Source organism: Thunnus albacares, chromosome 20 (genome assembly GCF_914725855.1).
Source record: "Thunnus albacares chromosome 20, fThuAlb1.1, whole genome shotgun sequence".
NCBI lineage: Eukaryota > Metazoa > Chordata > Actinopteri > Scombriformes > Scombridae > Thunnus > Thunnus albacares.
Genome location: NC_058125.1, coordinates 27,145,638 through 27,164,745, shown reverse-complemented (window position 1 = coordinate 27,164,745; position 19,108 = coordinate 27,145,638). Strand labels below are relative to the sequence as shown.

General features: G+C 39.1%; 2 protein-coding genes across 3 annotated transcripts in view; one reads left to right on the top strand and one right to left on the bottom strand.

Moving 5' to 3' along the window:
- The window catches only part of LOC122971122 (transcription elongation regulator 1-like protein), a 39,823-nt gene extending 27,574 nt beyond the window's left edge, over positions 1-12,249 (top strand). The window contains exons 6-16 of one of the 2 annotated variants that reach the window (XM_044337640.1): positions 4,412-4,554; positions 4,644-4,712; positions 4,792-4,870; positions 5,477-5,562; positions 6,023-6,135; positions 6,542-6,693; positions 6,786-6,861; positions 7,042-7,144; positions 7,296-7,385; positions 7,592-7,710; positions 11,512-12,249. In XM_044337640.1, coding sequence (XP_044193575.1) covers positions 4,412-4,554; positions 4,644-4,712; positions 4,792-4,870; positions 5,477-5,562; positions 6,023-6,135; positions 6,542-6,693; positions 6,786-6,861; positions 7,042-7,144; positions 7,296-7,385; positions 7,592-7,710; positions 11,512-11,641 — 1,160 coding nt within the window. In that variant the 3' untranslated portion in view covers positions 11,642-12,249. Of the gene's footprint in view, positions 1-4,411; positions 4,555-4,643; positions 4,713-4,791; positions 4,871-5,476; positions 5,563-6,022; positions 6,136-6,541; positions 6,694-6,785; positions 6,862-7,041; positions 7,145-7,295; positions 7,386-7,591; positions 7,711-8,993; positions 9,545-11,511 lie in introns of those variants that run through there. The other variant, XM_044337639.1, reaches the window with a different exon arrangement.
- LOC122971137 (microfibril-associated glycoprotein 4-like) overlaps positions 1-19,108 on the bottom strand; it is a 750,976-nt gene that overhangs the window by 62,414 nt on the left and 669,454 nt on the right. The gene's annotated exons all lie outside the window — the stretch shown is intronic.

Genomic DNA, 19,108 nt, shown 5'->3' with positions numbered 1-19,108 from the left:
TGAAAAATATGTGGAATGGGTTTAAATATTGGATGAAGAAAACAAACAACAGCAGTCATCTGTTGCTTCATGTTTCCAGTCGGTTTCCTCAGAACCAGTGACATCTCCCCTTTACTTCACTTTACTGTAGATGTGTTGACTGGTGGCTGTGGGAGGTGAAGGGCAGCATTAAACGGATGACTCCTACACTTTCATTGTATGCAAATAACCTCCTTTATATTTCCAGTTTAATTAAGATATGGTTAATATTTTGGCTTAACTGGCTTCATCATTGAAAAAGCTACAGTGATGGTTTTGGCTCATAGAACTTCTGATGTGGTGCACATTTAAACACAATCCAACCATTTAGAAAAAAAGAAAATATTACAGATCTGAATAGTATCAAATAATAATAATAATAATAATAATAATAAATTAGGTAAACTAGGTTATAGGGGTGTGCCCGAATACAAATACATTATTCGGCAAAGCACAAATAGTGGGGTTTTATACGAATATTTGTTTCATACAAATATTTTGAAAATTATTTGTTTTGGGGAAGGAAAAAAAACCCATGTCGAATACCAGTTCGCAGGTCGGTTACATCGTTATCTCAGTCTATCTCCTCTGCTCCACTGTTACATCTATCAGGGGTAAGTCCCAAGAGACTCTCCATAACCTGTTGTTCCTCTTCTCCTTTCCACAAAGTTAGATTGTAAAAATAGGCAATAAATGAAACATGCAAAGCAAGAATCACCTTTGAAGTTCTTCTACATGTTACACGCTGTGCTGTCTGTGTGTTATGGGTGTATAAATAGGTAGAGGTCTATCTGCAATGAGTCAATGAGTAAAGTTTTAGCTCAGTAGTCAGCGCAGTCGTCTATGATCTGGCAGACTCCAGTTCGAGACCTGGTGTGGGGACCTCCTTCGTAAGGTAGTTTATTCATGACCACTTATCGTAACACTTTAATTTTCTAAAATTAAAAGTGTAATAAATACATAAACAGGATTCAAATACAAATACTGGGCTCTCTGCACATCCCTACTGGGTTATCATTTTAACTTACATCATTAACCTTGTTAACATCAGCATCCGCTCGTTGTCCCTCTCTCTCTGTCTTGTGGTTTTGCTGAGGAAGACCTTGTGTTCACAGAAATATGGAGTCTCAAAAAATCTGTGTTTTTTTATTCTTGAATGAGATTGAAGAAATTAACAAAACATATGGGCATGTGTTTCTGTTTCCATGTTGCTCTTTAATGGCCCTCCAATGAAAATGCCTCAGAGTGTCTGAACGCATACTTCTGCAATGTAATTATGACTCTTCATCCAAAATACTTGTGTTCGTGGGCATGTGCACAGTACATGGATGAATCTGCTGGAGATCCAGTAGTACCAATTAATATTTTAATCTGCATCAACCGCACTCTTAGATCTTTTCAACCATTAGCACAAGTTTCCTCCCAGTCCTTGTCATCAAAACAAACAAATAAATCTCTTAACCAAACCCATTTGAGAGAAGCCACAATTTTCTTTATTGGACAGTTTGTGAAATTTGGCTTTCAGGATGTTAAAAATGGACAAAACAAAGCTTAATCTACATCAGTAAAACAGAATGAAAAAGAACAATTGGTTAGAAAAAGCAAAAACACAATCAGTGCCTCTGGGATTTCAGTTTTTTTGTGATTATTGTGGTCAAAAATGTTCGATTTTTCAGCGTCTTTTCTCAAAAATTGTGATACATTTTGCAATGTTTTATATGCATTTATTGCAGTAAAATTGCAAGAATTGTAAAAAAAAAAAAAAAAAAAAAGGAAAATAGTGTGATTTTATTGACAATGAAGAGTCAATCACTTCCCACATGACATAAGGTACCACTGCACCATGTCTGTTGATTTGGACATTTCATGTGGAAAAGTTGCAGCAATTTAGCAAAATTGCAGGTCTCACAAATATTGCAGAGATTTCTTGAGTTTGGATGAATTATTGCGATCGCAAAATCGCAATTTCCTGGAGGGACTGACTGTGTGCTATCTTCTTCAAATGTGAAGCAGGTATTCACTGGTGTTGAGTTTACAGCCACATGTTGCCCTCCACCTTCACAGACAAAACCACAGGCAATTATTTAGACTGAAAACACATTTCTATTTCAGGAGGACTGATTTCAAAGACCTTCTGCTCTGTTTCTGTATCACCCTGAGTGTTTCTGACGCTTTCACAAGAAGCTTTTGGAGGTTTCTTTTCTGGCAACCTTATTTATGCAGATAGTTGCAGTGGTTCAGGAGCTACAGACATTCTAATTTGGATCCTTTTTCATTTTTTCTCCAAAACAAGGATGGAGTGGAAAAGGTTAATGAAGCCACAATCTGGCATTTCTCTATTTTCTCCTTAATTAACAAAGGATTGAATCAGGAATCCAGAATAATAAATACAAAACAATCTGTTAAACATTCAAACAATACATGTCATATCAACCACATAAAACAGTCTAAAGGTGAAAAGTCCATATTAAACCATCATCGGTTCTTTGTTCTGCATGGAATGAATTGGAGGGAAAAGAGGGGAGTCACAGGGTCCTGTGGGAGGGTCTTGTCAAGGGTGGCAGTCTATGCAATGATGCATGGGGGGGTGGAGACTTGTAATTTAACAATTATGTTCTCCTTCCACTGTTATACTGTATGTTCACCATCATAAACACGCTGCTTCCTCTCTGTCACCACACGAGTCAAATCACCTGCAAACAACAAACAAGACCTTACAGAGGTTTTTATTCTGTAGCAGAGGAGGAAAGTGAAGGGTTAAATTACCTCAGTGAATCTGCAGATACTGCAGACCTACAAACACACACACACACACACACGCGGCCTGTGGTGTGTTTTGCATTTCAACACGACACTGATTAAATTCGTCAGCAGAGAAGAACTGAGAGGAGACGAAGACGATCTGTCGTTCATTCAGAACACACAAACACTGTTTTCTGTTTCTCCTCTCAGTGTCTGAGTACTCTGACTGCAGCAGTGGTAGTATTAAGAGCAGTAGTTAGACGTATTCGTAGCAGTAGTTAGAAGTAGCAGTATCAAGAGCAGTAGTTAGTAGTAGGAGTAATAATAGCAGTAGTTAGAAGTATTAATAGCAGTAGTTAGTAGTAATAATAATAGAAGTAGTTAGTAGTAATAATAATAAAAGTAGGTATTAGCAATAATAATAAAAGTAATTAGTAATAATAATAATGAAATTAGTTAGTAGTAATAATAATAGAAGTAGTTAGTAGTAGTAATAATAGCAGTAATTAGTAGTAGTAATAATAGAAGTGTTCGTAGTGGTAGTAGTAGTATTAATAGCAGTAGTCAGTAGTAATAATAATAGAAGCAGTTAGTAGTAATAATAATAAAAGTAATTAGTAATAATAATAATGAAATTAGTTAGTAGTAATAATAATAGAAGTAGTTAGTAGTAGTAATAATAGCAGTAGTTAGTAGTAGTAGTATTAATAGCAGTAGTTAGTAGTAATAATACTATAAGTAGTTAGTAGTAGTAGTAGTATTAATAGCAGTAGTTAGTAGTAGTAGTAGTAATAATAGCAGTAGTTAGTAGTAGTAATAATAATAGCAGTAGTTAGTAGTAGTAATAATAGCAGTAGTTAGTAGTAGTAATAATAGCAGTAGTTCATAGTAGAAATAATAGCAGTAGTTAGTAGTAGTAGTAGTAATAATAGCAGTAGTTAGTAGTAGTGGTAATAATAGCAGTAGTTAGTAGTAGTAATAATAGCAGTAGTTCATAGTAGAAATAATAGCAGTAGTTAGTAATAGTAGAAGTAATAATAGCAGTAGTTAGTAGTAGTAGTAATAATAATAGCAGTAGTTAGTAGTAGTAATAATAGCGGTAGTTCATAGTAGAAATAATAGCAGTAGTTAGTAGTAGTAGTAGTAATAATAGCAGTAGTTAGTAGTAGTAATAATAATAGCAGTAGTTAGTAGTAGTAGTAGTAATAATAGCAGTAGTTAGTAGTAGTGGTAATAATAGCAGTAGTTAGTAGTAGTAATAATAGCAGTAGTTCATAGTAGAAATAATAGCAGTAGTTAGTAATAGTAGAAGTAATAATAGCAGTAGTTAGTAGTAGTAGTAATAATAATAGCAGTAGTTAGTAGTAGTAGTAATAATAATAGCAGTAGTTAGTAGTAGTGGTAATAATAGCAGTAGTTAGTAGTAGTAATAATAGCAGTAGTTCATAGTAGAAATAATAGCAGTAGTTAGTAATAGTAGAAGTAATAATAGCAGTAGTTAGTAGTAGTAATAATAGTAGTAGTTTTTAGTAGTAATAATAGCAGTAGTTAGTAGTAGTAGTACTAATTACTCAGACTGCCAGACAATTTAAAGTTTTTTTAACATCTTTACAGGTGCTCGCATCACTAAATCGATTATGTCATTTTGTAGGTGGAGCTTACCAGAAGTGGGCGGGGCTTCCCACACAGCGAGACAAGGAGGCGTGGCCTCTCATTCTAATCAATCAACGGTGCAGAGGGGCATGGCTACGGCCAATCGTCAGCCTGGAGAGAAGACTGTGTTCACCAATACAGGTAGAGAGACAGACAGGCACATGTAGTGAGACAGATGAACATAGAGACTTATGTATGTAAAAACCTGTCTCACTCTCTCTCTCTTATAGCAATGTATGTTTGGACCTGTCTCTCCCTCTCAGCTCTGCATTGATAAGTGGCCTGTCGTACCTTTCCAGGTAAGTCTGTCTGTCTGTCTCTCTCTCACCTGTCTGTCTGTCCATTTTATTTGTCTTTAATCTGTTTTCTTTATTTCAGGTCATGAAGGACGTTCCTCCTTCTTTCTTCTCCTCACGGTTTTCTTCTAGATTCACTCTGCTGACCAACTACAGACGCCGTAAGACCTGTCTGCCTGTCTGCCTGTCTGCCTGCCCGCCCGCCTGTCTGTCTGCCTGTCTGTCTGCCTGCCTGCCTGCCTGTCTGTCTGCCTGCCTGCCTGCCTGTCTGCCTGCCTGCCTGCCTGTCTGCCTGCTTGCCTGCCTGCCTGCCTGTCTGCCTGCCTGTCTGCCTGCTTGCCTGCCTGCCTGTCTGTCTGCCTGCCTGCCTGCCTGCCTGTCTGCCTGCCTGCCTGCCTGTCTGCCTGCTTGTCTGTCTGCCTGCCTGCCTGCCTGCCTGCCTGTCTGCCTGTCTGTCTGCCTGCCTGTCTGTCTGTTTGTGTTGTTCAGGGGTTTATTGGGTTATTTCAGGATGCAGATCTGATTCTGTGGTTGTGTTACTGATGGTTTGTGACATCACGGTCACATGACCGTGTGTGAGCTGTCACAATGTTTCTTCTTCTTCATGTCGGATCCACGTTCACTGGAGGAACTTTGTTCATCATTTACTGAAACAGTTCAATCACAAAGTTCATAAAGTCATAGAAGAGAGGAGGTTTATGGATCTGTGTCAGACTGTTTGAATAAATACTTCGTTTTTTGTGTTTTTGTTTGTTTGTTTGTGTCAGAGAAGCGAGGGATTGGTGGAGGTAAAGTCTCCTATGGAGGAGCATTGCTGCTGAGGACAAACAGAGCGACGGAAGAGAACAAACAGGTGAGGTTCAGTCATCAGGAGGTTATTGATCAACCAATCAGTTCGCTAATGTCTCTTCTGAACAGTCAGTGATTGATTTGCTGTTCCCAGATCAGATTCAAGTCAGCCTGTTTATGTGAATTAAGCTTCACCTGTTTGTTTGTTTGTGTCGATGGATAATTCATGCTGTGTGTGTGTGTGTGTGTGTGTGTGTGTGTGTGTGTGTGTGTGTGTGTGTGTGTGCGTGGTCCAGGTATTCCACACGTTGTGGGGACTCGCCTCCCTTATGGGGACAAAAAGTTCCCTTAATGTAAATCATTAATTTTAGGGTGAAGACTTGGTTTAAAGTTAAGGTTAGTTTAGGGTTATATTAAGGTTAGGATAAGTCTTCAGGAAATGAATGTAAATCAATGTGATGTCCTCTGAAGTAATGGAAACACAACTGTGTGTGTGTGTGTTTATGTGTGTGTGTGTGCTGCAGTGTGTTAGTGTGTCTTTAGACAGAGGAGAGGAGGAAGATGAGGAGGAGGGAGGTGAACGAGGGAGAAAAGACAAACGTCCTGTCGCATCCACTCCTGTCCCAGGATCGCCATGGTAACTGCCTCTCTCTCTCTCTCTCTCTCTCTCTCACACACACACACACACACACACACACACACACACTTTTTATTATACAGTTTATTGTTACTGATGATTATTGATTTTTCAGGCATTTTGTGTGCAACAGCTGCTCTGAACGTTTCTTGTTTCTGATGGTTTCTAATGTAACTCCTTCAGCGGTGTTACCATGACAACCGTGAGCCGCTACGGCTCAGCACAATGCTGAGTGTTTAAACAGGTTGCTTGACATCAATCAGCTGTTTTCACTGCCGACACAAACAAAGTGAATGTTTGCAGTCTGTGACTCTGTGGATCTCTCCGCTCTCATTGGTTGATTACAGCACTGGGCGGGGTCTGTGTGTGTGTGTGTGTGTGCGTGTGTGTGTGTGTGTGTGTGCAGGTGTGTGGTGTGGACTGGAGATGACCGGATCTTCTTCTTCAATCCCACAATGCACTTGTCTGTCTGGGAGAGACCAGGGGAGCTGATTGGCAGAGACATCAGCCAGATCATCGAGGACCCGCCCCATAAGAGGAAGAAAACGACACCTGATGGTCTGTCACAGAAATAATGGTAATAGTAGTAATAACAACAACAACAATAATAATAATAATAATTCTGTGTTCAACTCATCTCCTTCTGACAGATAACAGCTCCAGCTGTCATTCATCTGGTCTCCATGGAGATGATGAAGAAGATGAACACAACTCCAAGAGGAACAGGTGAGTCTGACATCATCCACAGTGCTGGGCTACATGATTGGTCGTATTAGTTTTTCTGAGCTGTTCTCCCTAAAGAAACATACTTATATACTTACGAATAAATGAATAAACAATAAAGTTTATTTACTAAAGAAACACAGCTGACAGGTAGATAAACAGCTGCTGTCTGTCTCTCTCTAGAACGGAGGAGTCGATGTCTCTCGTCCCTCGTCCAGGAGACGTCAAGCTCCTCCCACTGGAGCTCCGCATCACTCATTTTAGGGAAATGATGCTGGAGAGAGGGGTAACACACATCCACACTCACACACACACACACACACACACACACACTTCCTGGAGACTGACTCTAACCCTCTCAGGAGATGTTTACATCAGCAGAGAGTGATCAATAAACAGCGATCGAGCTGATATCTGTGATACCTGTGTCTCCTCAGGTGTCGGCGTTCTCCACCTGGGAGAAGGAGCTCCATAAGATGGTGTTTGACCCTCGATACCTTCTGCTGACCTCAGACCAGCGAAAACAGGTTCAACAGATACCTGACAGCTTGTTTTAGAACAGCTCTGATTTAAAAACACCTGTGTCGAATGTGGTCTCTTAGCAACAGGCGTCAGGTGTTATCACTAACACATCTGTCACCAATATATCTATCATCAACACGTCTATATTAGCAAGTCAGCTGATTTGTTGAACACATTTACTGTGTGTGTGTGTGTGTGTGTGTGTGTGCAGGTGTTTGATCAGTTTGTAAAGAGCAGGGTGAAGGACGAGTACAAAGAGAAGAAGAGTAAACTCCATAAAGCTCGAGAGGAGTTCAAACAGCTGCTGGATGAGGCGAAGATCACCAGCAGGTATCCGTCATTCATTATTCACCACAGCACAGTTAATTATTCAGCCATGTTCCTATAAAATCTGACCTGAATGCACATCCTCACCTGGACCAGCAGGTGTTTATCTGCCTGCCAGATCAGTGAGTTGACTCAAAGTCAGGCTGACAGGTGACACTGTGGTTGGTTAGTCTGCTCCCAAAATGTTAGTGAAGCCACTCATCAGTTGAGGAGTTTTTGAGTTTTGGTGTGTGTGTGTGGAGAACTAGTGTTCAGGCAGTGGTGGAAAAAGTAACAAGTAAATACATTTACAGTTTTGAGGTACTTGTACTTTACATGAGTATTTCCATGTGATGCTACTTTCTACATTTCAGAGGGAAATATTGTACTTTCTACTCCACTACATTTATTTGACAGCTTTAGTTACTTTTCAGATGAAGATTTGACACAATGGATAATATAACAAGCTTTTAAAATACAACACATTGTTAAAGATGAAACCAGTGGTTTCCAACCTTTTTGTCTTTTGACGTCTTACAAAAAGCAGTGTGTAGTCGGGCTCACATTTCACATGTCTATGAGTTGTTAACAGCTCCACCAAATAGTGATTTTTCCCTCTAAACTTCTCACATGCTTTCATTTCAATAAATATTCAAATGATCCAATATTTCAGCAAAAATCAAAGATTAGAGAAAAAGTCCAAAAACTGAAAACAGATTTGTGTATCAGAACTTTGTTTTTTCTTCTTTCCTCTCCCATTAATCATCTCACCACCCCTCAGATTTATCTGCTGACCCTTTGGAGGGGCCCGACCCATAGGTTGGGAACCACTGGACTAAACTAGCTAACTGTATATAAAGTAGTGTAAACTAGCTCCACCTCCAGCAGCTACAACAGTAACATGCTGCTCTAACACTGATGCTTCACTATTAATAATCTAATGATGTCATATATAATAATATATCAGTCAGAGGGACCAAACCACTACTTTTACTGCAATACTTTAACTACATCAAGCTCATAATACTTATGTACTTTTACTGCAATACTTTAACTACATCAAGCTCATAATACTTATGTACTTTTACTGCAATACTTTAACTACATCAAGCTCATAATACTTATGTACTTTTACTGCAATACTTTAACTACATCAAGCTCATAATACTTATGTACTTTTTCAACAAAGTTCTGTAACTTAGAAATAAGTAAAAGTCCTTAAATGAGAACCAACACACACAGAAAGGAAAGAAAACCAACATCACTCACATCGTGGAAACTCTGAAGTCCTGTTTCTTTCTCTGCAGATCGACCTTTAAGGAATTCTGTGTTCGTTACCGTGGCGACCGGCGGTTCAGTGCTCTCACCCGGAAGAAGGAGCAGGAAGTCCTCTTCAACCATTGCATCGCGTCCTTAAAGAGACGGGACAAAGAGAACCGAGCGAGACTGAGAAAGATGAGATGAGAACCTTACAAAACCATTCAGAACCTTTTTATAACAAATCCAGAACCTTACAAAAACCTTCCAGAGACCCTTCTGTTCTGTCCCACCACACCCAGCATGTCGAGGACTGGATCTCACTGACCGATCCTGGTCTGGTTTCAGACTCTGCTGGCTCTGTTGGAGAAACTGGACCAGAACCAGATGTTAGTCGTGACTTTAGGATTATCGGCTTCTCTCTGAAGTCTGAGTGGTTTTGAGTTATTGAGGTTCAAATTTTGAAATCCTCATCATTAAAACTGACATACAGTACAGTTTTCTTTTATTAGTCAAAATAACAGACATCCTTAAATTCTCTTCAGGTCAAATTTGATCCATTTTTACATTTGAAAGCAGTAAAAACACTCTAAACACTTTTCTTTTAGCCTCAAATGTCATGGATTCTTCTAATATACATACACAGATATACAGAATATACAAAAATGGAAATATTTCAATGTTTCAAAAGCATTTTTGTGCAGCTAATACACATTTTCGTAGAGTCACTCCCTCTGGGATTTCCCTGAGCTTTTTTGTGATTAATGCGGCCAAAAATGTTTGATTTTGCTGCGGCTTTTCTCAAAAATTGCTAATGTTTTATGTGCTCTTTTTATGGTAAAGATTTTTTAAAAATAATGTGATTTTTAAAAACTCCTACCAATGAAGAGTCATATGTAATGACTTCCTTGGATAAAAAGCATCCTGCATATCACAGAAACAACTATATTTCAGGTCTAATGTTTAATATATTGTCTGAACATGAGAACCATGAGGACTCAAAGTTCTATAAAAAAGAAAATACTCTACTTGAGTTCCATTTATAACCTTTATTAAATAAACTTTCAGCTCAACATCAGCAGCAAATAAAATCAGCCAATAATGTCATTAAAATAAATCCATCAACATAAAAACATAGTTTCATTTCCAAAGTGCCCATGTTTATGTTTGAGGTAGATTATGTCCATCTTTGCTGTCTGAACAACTGTTAGATATTAAAACTGACATACAGAACAATTTTTTGGCATTTTGCCTTAATTTGACAGTCACTGTAGCAGGACAGGAAACAAGTAGGAACAAAGGTCTCCTGGCTGGGAACTGAACCATAGATGTTGCAGTTATACGTTATGCACCTTAACCATGAGGCCACCAGGGACCCCGGTACCAACAAGTCCTCCAAATTAAACAAACACATAGGTCGTTTGACCATGTGACTCCAGAACAACCCATTGATGCGTTTTCTAATCAGGCACCTTTATCAGCAGTGATCAGCAGGACGACATCATTATTTATCAAATCACCGTTAAAAAAATAACAATGTTTTATGATGTGACAACACTGTGGTTCAGGTCTGGTTAGGTTTATAGAAAGATCATGGTTTGGGTTAAAATGATCACTTAAAACATGGTGTGGGTTAAAGTCGCCTTTGTCTTCATGGTAGCAGTAAACACCACAACAATCAAAGTTACGTTTTTTAAAAAACTTTTTGGATTCGTGGTTGGAAACAGAAAGCAAACAGCAGCTCTCCTGCAGCAAAGTCCACTTTTTACAAGCTATGATTTCACCAGCCACCCAACTGGCCTCCTCTGAATGTGGGAATTTGTCACCTCATATAAGTCATCTGAACTGCGTCACTTCTCCGGGTCATAACTACTACGGCCACTAGATGGCGTCTGTCACTCAAATGTAACTATAGGTTGTTTTTGGCAACTGACATTGTCGTCTTTGTCTTTTCCTCTTCATTTCAGAACATTTCTTGCCTTTTTCTGAATCCAGATTTTTTTAACTTCTTTTTTTAATAACCTCTGGTCCCTGTCGGTGTCTGAGCTCTGAATGTTTCTGCTGCAGGTTATAACGTTAAACACACACCCAAACCCAGTTAGCAGCAGGTAGCGTTAGCATCAGCTGCTAGCAACCTCAATGTATCTCATAGTCTCTCATATTAACATTTTGGCTTTCATTGCTCATTTGTTAAGTAGTCAGAGTGACTCAAGTCACTAATAATAACAGTAAGTATTGCAAAGAACTATGCTAACTGCATAATTAGGCTTAAGCTAACTGACTAGCATGGTAGCTAAGGGTAAAAATCTGACTTTAACTCAGTTGGTGTTTCAGTGTTATACATAATGAGTTTGATCAAATAATTAATTTGGAGGCCTCAAAACTTATGATTGAGCAACATTTTATGATGTTTTAGCTGCTTTAACCACAGCCACAGAGCTGTGAGGTCATATGGTGAAGAAGCAGGCTCCTGATTGGTCTACAGCACTGATTGGTGCTTTGTAGATGGAACCTTATAGCACCGAGTTTGAGATTGATTGTTTTCTTTCTTTTTCTTTTCTTGTTTAGGGCCAATAGTGCAGAAAACAAAGAACAGTTTGATGTGAAGAACTCATGTCAGATGGAACCTGATAGTTCTACAGTCACGAAATGTTGGACATTAAATAAATTATTTTCTTTTCCAGCATTAAAATGCTGAATGCTTTCAAAGCTTCTCCACCCTGCAGGGATTCATTTAATTTTTGACCAAAATGTTGTCAAATTTAAACAAAACAAGTCACTGCAGATTATAACAATAATGAAGTTCCAGGTTTGTGAAATACACAGATTTCTTGAAACAATATGGAGGACACGGTCAGTTTCCTTTATTCCGAAATCATCTTAAATACGATGAGATCAGTCATGTGACAGTCATTTGTGTCACATGTTCATTGATAGTCCCCAGAGGATGATCTCATTGGTTCAGCCTGGATAGAGGCGGAGCTATCTGTTGTCTGTAAACCAGATTCACTCTGGATTCTCCTTCATGTCTGATGTGTTTTTATTGACGTGTTTGTTTTCAGGACACTGCTGTAAATAAACAAGCAACAACATTTTCTAAAGACCACCGTGACTCTGAGTGATGTACAGTAAACCCCCCCCCCCCGTCACCTGTCAGCAGTACGCTGAGCTGTGATTGGACAGATCCTCATGTTGACAGTTCTTATGAAAGTGTCCTGATGTTTTGATTGGATGTTTTCTTTTAGCGTCCTGACTTCTCATTGGACAGTGTCTGTGTGTTGAAATGATCTTTGTGCTCTGACGTTACATTGGCTGTCGTTCATGACGTGTTTTCAATTAAACTATTTGTTTGTAAAACACACTGTTGTTGTTGGTGTAATTGTTTACAGGTGAGTTTCGCTACGACCTGCAGGGTGAGGGTCATGTGACCGAAAGAAGCAGTCAAGTACATTTACTCAAGTACTGTACTTGAGTACAGGTTTGAGGTACTTTACTTGAGTATTTCCATTTTATACTTCCACTCCACTACATCTCAGAGGGAAATATTGTACTTTCTACTCCACTACATTTATTTGACGGCTTTAGTTACTTTTCAGATGAAGATTTGACACAATGGATAATATAACAAGCTTAAGTCAGAGATACTAAACCACTATTTTTCCTGCAATACTTAAACTACATCAAGCTCAAAGTACTTATGTACTTTTACTATAGTAGGATTTTTCATTCAGGACTTTAACTTGTCAGGTTTTCAACACACATTAAATATGTGTATATGAGTAGATAGATGAGCAGGTCCATGTTTGACAGATATATATAGAGTTGATCTCTCCTGTTGTTATTCGTTATGATGCAGCATGTTTATGAGGTTAAGATGTCATATTGTCATTTTGACTTTTGAATTCTGTTGATCAGGTTCTGCTTTGTCCAAACTAATCAGACATTGATCAACATGTTTTTATATTTTTTTTATTGCTCAATATTCTGTTCTTCTTCTTGACTTTAGTTTGAAGGATGAAAGCATAATTTATTATTATAATTATTACTATTATTATTATTGTTATAATAGTTATTATTGTTGTTGTTGTTGTTTTTGTTGTTATTACTATTATTATTATCATTGTTATTGTCATTATTGTTGTTACTGTCGTCAGTCTGAGGTGAATCACCTGTCTGAATCTCTGCAATCACAGTAATTCTGCCACCTGCTGCTCTTCGTCTGTTGCCATGGCAACTTGAGATCATGACAGACGAAAACAATTATTGGATGTTAGACTGCATGCACACACACACACACACACACACACACACACACTGATGGCTGCGGTGTTAAAGGGTTAATCTGCAGTCTGGTCTTCACAGCAGAGAAACTAATAACAACCAAACGCTGCAACGATTAATCGATCAACAGCAAATCAATTGATCGTTTGACTAATTTTTTAAGCAAAAAATCCAAATATTTGCTACTTCCAGCTTCTTAAACATGTCAGATTTTCTCTCCTTATGAACAGAATATTGATGAGACGGACCCAACAACTGATCAATTAATTGATAATGAAAACAATCGTTAGTTGCAGCTCTAATAACAGCTTGTGTTCAGACTTCAGTCTAATGTATTGATCAGGTTGATCTGTGATGATTGATCAGTTTATTTAAACACAACATGCTCTGCATCATCGATTAGATCCTCATCATTCTGATCAATATTTATTTTACTCTATATACCCTTCCCTCTCTTCTTCCTCCTCCTCGTCTCCTCTCCTCCTCCGCATCCTCTCTTCTCTCCTCCTCCTCCTCTTCCTTCTTATCCTGTTCCTCTTCCTCCTCCTCTTCTCTCTCCTTATCCTCTACTCCTCTTTCCCCTCCTCCTCTCTCCCTCCCCCTCCTCTCCACCTCCTCCTCCTCTTCCTCCTGTCTTCATTTTAAAACTGTCAAATCATTTTGACATGAAAATGTTGCAGAAGCGTCGCTGAGTGTTTCACCAGAAAATTACCTGTCAGAGTGTTTCTGTTTGTGTGTGTGTGTGTGTGTGTGTGTGTGTGTGTGTGTGTGTGTGTGTGTTTGTGCATGCATGTTTGTGTTTGTAGTAGTTGTTGGTTAAATTCTTCCATGTCTGATTGGTTGGATTGAGACATTTCTTGTTGTGGATACAAATTCAGCTTTTAGCTTCCTCATTTGTATTCAGACACACACACACACTCACACACACACACAGAGGAAAATGCCGAAAAGCTGTTGTGTCGCAGGTTGTAAAACTAATAAACACACAAAACCAGATCTCCAGTTCCTTCCTGGAAAAGAAAGGCATCCAAAAAGGAGAGTTTTATGGCTTCAAGCTATCTGGAGACAAGATAAGGAGGAGAAGCTAATGGACCCAGTGTCTTCCCATCTATACATGTGTGGGAAACACTTCATAACTGGTAATATCACTCTTTTATTACTTACAAAGGACCATAACTAGTCTTCACTAGTTAAGACTAGTACTAAACTTTAATAGTTATGTTAGTGACAACTGCTGTGTCGGGTCATTGATCTGCTTGGACGGATGGAGGCTGAAGGAACATGACAGCTGACCGATCAACCGTAATTTAATCAGGTATCGCAAATACTCAGGTTCAGGCAGGATAATAAAATAATTATTAGACATGTCTATAAAACAAAGGTTTGTTTAACATGAAATGAATGCGTACAAACTTGTCAAAATTCTCAGCTGAACACAAAATGCATTAACATTTATCAGACCTGAGGTTTTCTATCCCCAAAAAGGGGCCCGGCCATGATGCTTTTTGAAGTAGCTGTATTTGCTGGTCTGGTCTATAAGTCACAAGGGATCACTGAATGGTTTGGTGAGTATGAAAATGATGTGAATCATATGCTGTGGCCTTCACAGTCACCAGATCTCAACCCAATTTCAACCCAATTTGGACCGACGTGTTAGACAGCGCTCTCCACCACCAAATGAGGGAATATCTTTTGGAAGTGTTGTTCCAGAGTCCATTCATCAAAAAGATATTCCCTAATTTGGTGTATTGATGATGGTGGTGGAGAGCACTGTCCAACACATCAGTCAAAAATCTCCCACAGGCGTTCAGTGGTTGTTCAGGTTGCCTTTGAGGACACAGTTCTGCCATCTGCAGAAACCCCTGTTGAGTGGACGTGACGACAAGCCTCTCTCTTCAAAGCAGCGGTGGCTAAAGAGAAACCTTGACTTTCTGAATTAATTTGTGGTTCCCACCAAGTGAGAGCAGCCTTGTTGTAAGCACCTCTCCATCCTGATGCCCAAAAGGGACATTGAAATTGTGTTTTGATATTTGGATGTACACTATTCCAAAGATCCACAAACTGATATGGCTCACCTATGTAGCCCCTTGTCTCATTGTTCATGGTGTCCATATGGTTGCTCTAAACTTTCTGTTGGGCTCCTGCTACATCCTACATACAGACACGTATGGAAGTCAGTGTTTGTCTCAGTAAAAGCTCTACTCGGATGAGACAGACAGAGATAGATGGCAAAGTGCGTATTAGACTTGGTAGATAAGTGTTTACTCTGACATCCTCTGTACATGCCTGTATGTAGGATGGAATGTGACCAGCTACTTGGACTGGCAACTATCAGCCTTGCATTGTACCATAAATGTTTGTACGAAACCATTAATCACCTTTGTAACACCGCCAACAAGAGACAAAGTAGTAGGAGCCCGACAGCAAATTTAGAGTGACCAAGAAGCAACCAGTGACACCAGTAGCTACATATTGCAAAGTCCCTTTTGGGGCTATTCCAGGACCATTATTTAATGGTCCTGGGAGAAATTATCTGGACTGTGCAGCGCAGCAGCAGCAGGACACTACCAGGGAGAGTTAGCTTGTTTGTCATTGTTGCTAATGATATCAGACTGGTTAAGCAGCAGCCAAAAAGTTCTGTTAACTAACAAACAAGACGGTCAACAGCTACAAATGGACGTTATGACATGAATACTTCATCTCCATGAAAGAAAGGAGAAGACGTCAGATAACGTGAGTCAGATACAGCTTCTCTCTCTCTGTCTCTTTGGTCGCTAATTTCATCTCTGATGGTTAAATGTCTCTGTGTGGCTGTTGTGTGAATTTATCTCCTTAACAAGAATGCAGCAGAGATCATATAATGTGTTGTGGGTAACGTTAGTTTGCTTGTTGAAGTTACAGTGAGTTAGCTGGACTCACTCATTCATTCATTTTTAATTGAGTGGTTGTTCAGTCACCTGTTGATGTTGATGTGATTAGTGAATGAGTGCAGGAGGTCTGGCTGCTTGCTTCTGACAGTTTCTTTAGTTCGTTTTTAAGCTGAGTTGTATATTGAGTAATAAGCTTAAAGTAACTAGAATAACAAGTGTTAACTAGTGGAGTAACTGATTGTAGTTGATCCATGATCCGTACGGATTGCCCCCCACGGTTTGGCAGGCATATGAACTGCGGATTAATTGCAAAATTTAATATCTCATTTAAGACAAAGTAAACAAACTACTGTAAGTACAAGTCATGGGCAGACAGTATGTTGCTAACGCTAACAGGGATTTTGAAGAGAAACGATCAAACCAGCATCTAACGCGTCCGACGTGACATTTGAGTTGTTTACCTGCTGTTTAATGTGCTGTAGCTGAGCAGCTAATTAGCATCTAGCTGCTAACTGATGTTAGCGGTGAATGTTTGTTATCATTAAGTTTTGATGATGTGGACAGAGGCTGGTTCATTCACTGTTTAAAAGAGGAAGGTTTCATGCCTCATATTGCAATAACTGAGCATCTGTGACTCAAATCTATGATATGATATGAGTGTTAACATGTCAGCTTTGTAGACTATATTTTGTATGTCGTGCACATAGATAAGAGTGTGTAAATCATGTATTTGATACGTGCACTAATACTTTCTGATGTGAACCTACACTTTTAGATCAGTGAATGTTTTTAGTGTTCAGTCTTTCTAGTATTCAGCACTGATCTGAACCTGTATCACATTAGAAGCTTTGTACTACTTTAGATATTTCTGTATACTAAGTAAATACATAGGAAACACGTGTCAATCATGTGATATGTTGTCTGTTTTTGATGAGATCATAAATCTGTTGTCACAATAGAACAATACTATAAATTTGAATTTCACTTTGTTGGTAAAATGACACATTTGATCCACTCCATGGCTAAAATGAGCACTTCTTCATTTAGAGACATTATGTAGATGCTAAATGTCTTTAAAGAAGCAGCCTTTTCATCACTCAAGCAAATTGTTTTATTAGCATATAAAATTGCCCCCCACCCCTCCGATTTCATCAGGTGGGACAATGATATAGTTTGATGCGGTTTGTTGTAAGATTTCATGTTGATTTTCTGCCTGTCCTCCCCAATTTTATTGAGTCACCAGCTGCCAGTGATCCAGGCAGACAGTGGTTCTGAAGACCCGGAGCCTGTTCACTAAAATGCCAAAAGCATTTTTGTCTACCCACCGAGTTCTTGAGAGGCAATAGTTATAGACCCGCTGGTCATGATCCAGATCTCTGTGTGAGTACGGCTTCTGCAGGTCAAGCCGTAGGGAGGAGGCATCATCTTCGACAAACATGCGAGCCATCACAGCGTTGCTGCCCTGGATCCCCACATTCACATAAACAAATCCATAATTTGCAACAGCCATTAACACCACAGAAAAGTGGCCTTTGTAACTTCAGAAGGTGCTGCCTGAATGACCGGGGGCTGTATGTATATATGCTTTCTATCCAGGGCATCAAGGAGGTTTGGTTACAGCCACTTCTCATAGAAATCCTTGGCTATAGCTCTGCAGCCAGACTCAGATGTTGTTGTCTAAAGAAAAATGGTGAGATACAAATGTACAGTATAATTCAGTAGTAATATTTTCAGTTCCATACTGATTAATAGTCTGATGTAAGATTACCAATGTTCTGGTAGAATTAACTTTTCTTTCAGTGTTTTTTCTAGTGTTTTAACTTCAGGTAGTCCTCTTTCATCACTTCATAGAGAGCTTCACATGTTGAGAGGACAATTTGGGAGACTGTTGTGCTGCTGATGCAGTACTGGAACCCAGGGATTGAAAAGTTTCACCTTCAAAAGTAAAAACATAGAAATGTGATGAGATTCACCATTTCACTGTGAGCTGAGTGTGTGTGTGTGTTCAGAGACCAACATCTGAGGCTTGCTGGAGATCTATGTGAATGTGAGGAGTCAGGGTAGAAACTTGATCTCCACTACGGTCTTACAGACCATTCAGAACCACTGGGTCAACTTTACCATGTGAACTGTGAGTGAGTGAGGGAGGGAGTGAAAGTCAAGGAAGGAGGGAGGTGTTGACCTGCATATAACAGGAGTGTTTATTTCTCCCATGGGATAAGCACCTGTGGCCAAAAATCATAGTGTCACAGACAACTGTTCCCTCACACTGATGGCCTTCTGAAACCTGGTGTCTTCCTCAGTAATGATTGGTGCCACCCGTTCCAGTAGAAAGTCAAATTCCTCCACTGTCATGCAGTTCCTTAAAGCCGGCCCTGTCATTGCCCTGTTCAAATGCCAAGAGTAAGCAATTAAAAACACCAAAAGTCTTTACATTTTCTGCTAACCCATAGTATTACAAGAAACTGAATATTACGCCAGCTTTATGGTATCAGCATAATAATTGTGCATTCACAGGAAGGTTGGGTGGCAGTAAAACATCACTAGTTAAATCTCTGACACTGTAGTAAAGTATTCCAGCTGTGTGCTGGTGTGTTCAATACCCTCCATGTTAACAAACATCTTGCAATACTTCAGTATAAAGTGAGGTGATGGCGACTACCAGTAGTTAACTTCGGGTAGCTTGTTATGTTGAATTTATGTACAAAACAGAGCTGGCTTGATAAAAAGAAAACACACACACACATGTAACCTCAATATCAATATTGCAACAATATTGTGAGGATGATTATTGGTGCTTTCACAGAAGATTTACACAATGAGACTTTTTATAAACAATCATTAGTAATGTGGATATAATGACTAAGTGGGTAAAGGCAGCTCGAACAGTCTGTAATGCAGCCTTTAAAACAAGAAAAATACAACATTTATGCCACATCATGATATTATGACATCCAAAATCTAAGACAATATCTATTCTGATATCATGATATTGATATAATATTGATATATTG